Source organism: Trichinella spiralis (genome assembly GCF_000181795.1).
Source record: "Trichinella spiralis strain ISS 195 chromosome Unknown Scfld9, whole genome shotgun sequence".
In the NCBI taxonomy this organism is placed as follows: domain Eukaryota; kingdom Metazoa; phylum Nematoda; class Enoplea; order Trichinellida; family Trichinellidae; genus Trichinella; species Trichinella spiralis.
The window spans coordinates 6,408,289-6,410,660 of record NW_003526948.1 but is presented as its reverse complement, the minus strand read 5'-3'; the positions used below and the strand labels follow the sequence as shown (position 1 = coordinate 6,410,660).

Sequence of the window (2,372 nt, the reverse complement as noted above, 5' to 3'; positions counted from 1 at the left end):
GTATTTATGAATCTATGTACGGAAATTTGGCGTTTATATGTCACCTTCTATCTGATTTTAAGAATTCTTCATACAATATGTTGAGAAATTATGCTCAATATCGATTCTCAATTATATTGTGAATTAAGATTTAAAATGAAAAAGCTGCCACTTACTGCTAAATTCGTCATCTTCTCATCGTTAATGTTCATTGTCTTTGAATGTTGATTGAAAAATTATTTTTCAGAAATTATTCCAAAAAATAATAATGAATAAAAAGCAAAAATAGTGTTTGGATTCAATGTTTGTCTTCAGTCAATTTTCCCATCAAAACGCTGAGCTACCATCCACGGACGGCCTCAAACTGAACTGATTTCTATTAGGTCAACAAAGCCAACGACCTCGCATGCAAATTTTTATTTTATTCATTTCTGCTGATAAATATGACTACTGTACATTTTCATTGCTCTTTATTTACTTAATGCTCTCTGTCTGTGGAGAAAGTTTAATTGGAGCTTTGCCAAACATATAAACCCTTCTCGCTACACAATTACCCTGTCCATTGTGTATTTGGTGGACGTTTCTCCAAATGAATTCGTATCTGTCGTGATGTAGGTATTAGAATTCATTCAAATTCAGAATGTAAATGCAAAATTGAATGCATTGATTTGCTGCTAAATGAGTTAAATGACGTCACCCGAAAACCGAGATTAATTGCATATTTTTTTATGTTTTCATGGATAATACAAAAATAATTACGATGCTTAAAAAGCAATGATAAAAAAGAACATGAATTATAATGCATTTTAATTGTAAATTAATTAGGTAAAATCACGCAACTCGAAACAACAGATTCACAGAAAGCACTTTTTATTGAAAAATAAACGAGACTTTAATAGCCGAATTAGTAATTAAACGAGTCTCGCTTGTAAATAACGGCTGGCGTGAGCAAAAAGAGACTCTGTCGACCAATTGGAAAATTCCGTGCCAAGCAATCATGTTCGGCGTGAGCGAAAAGAGACTACGCGGGCAAATGTTGGACGAAATGTGAAGCGTCACACCACCACGCTAGTATCTAAAAAAGGCAATGTAAATACAATATGCGTTGTAATGCATTTTAATTGTACATTAATTAGGAAAAACCACGCATCTCAAAACAACAGATCCATAGAAAGCACTTTTTATTGAAAAAAAAAAGGATAACAAACACGTAAACGGTAAAAAATGTAAAAATAAGTTGTAATAATACAATAAGTATGCAAATTTAAGGTGGTTCATCAGAATATACAGTAATATTGTGTGTCATGTACAACAGAAATGTGACCGGGAGATCTTTTCTCATAGCCGAGACATTCTCTTTTGTATCCGTAGTCTTCGGTGCCATTCATATTCTTCTTCAAATTCTTCTTCTTCATATTCTTCTTCCATCTCCATCTCCATTTCCATCCATCATTCATTCATTCATTCATTCATCTCCATTTTCACCATTACGACCCTCTTCAAATAATACATCCATTCGCTTCTTTCAACAGCACTGCAGTTCACTAATTTCTGTAGATTCTGCAGGAATGTTCTAACATTTCAAAAGCCAAGCTTGACGATCTGCAGGCATCTTTTCAGCACTGCACATTATACTGCAGAAAGTATTAAATTCTGATGTACAGATACAGCTTATCTCACATATCACAAAATACACATATTTCATTTCATGTGGCGCTCTTCCTGTCATTTCTACCTGTTTTGACATTTTTACTCTGGAGCCACTGTTCTAAATTTCATTTCCACATCAAGATTTTCAGTGGCTCAGGTTCCGGAATGCACTTGGCGATCATCTTCTACCGGCGATCTCGAAATATCCTTCCATATACACGTTTCCATGCTGGTGGAGCATGTACTTGTGGGTAAGAAACCAAGCCACCTCTTTACTCCAATGACAAACTAGCATATGGGATCACTCGAGCAGCCAGAATGACTTCTTCCGCAAGATGACGATGCTGTTTGTTTCACGGCCCGGCTTCAACTTTTAGACAGCCTCAGCCGCTCATACCATCCTCATTCTTCACTGTTTAAGCAACTCATCGGTCTTGAGCAACTTCGATTGAGAACATGTTTCCTGTTTTCATTTGAATTTGCCTTTCATTCAAGGCAAATGCGATGCTCAGCAACATTCGTGGAAGTGATGTGAAAACAAGTGAAACATGCGTCACAACAAACGAAAAACAGTCGTCACTATACAACCATTTTCCATTTCCTCATGACATAAAAACGTTATTGCTTTACCGGCAATCAATGACGTCATCTCTTCTTCATTTGAAACTGTTACGCTGTCGATTGTATTTTTTATCATATTTATAATGATTGATCAAAAATTTGTCACACACAAGCCCGCACAC

At 35.8% G+C, this 2,372-nt stretch overlaps 2 protein-coding genes across 2 annotated transcripts; both read left to right on the top strand.

Moving 5' to 3' along the window:
- The first annotated feature begins 1,283 nt into the window (after nucleotides 1-1,283).
- Tsp_10167 (conserved hypothetical protein) lies at nucleotides 1,284-1,884 on the top strand. The gene is made up of 2 exons (XM_003372358.1): nucleotides 1,284-1,549; nucleotides 1,779-1,884. Exons 1-2 carry the CDS (start codon nucleotides 1,284-1,286, stop codon nucleotides 1,882-1,884), a joined length of 372 nt encoding a protein of 123 aa, XP_003372406.1.
- A 249-nt stretch (nucleotides 1,885-2,133) lies between these two features.
- Nucleotides 2,134-2,312, top strand: Tsp_10166 (hypothetical protein; the record flags this gene model as incomplete). The annotated part of the gene is made up of 1 exon (XM_003372357.1): nucleotides 2,134-2,312. A coding segment is annotated over exon 1 (179 nt), but the record flags the coding sequence as incomplete, so codon positions are not given.
- Nucleotides 2,313-2,372: the final 60 nt, after the last annotated feature.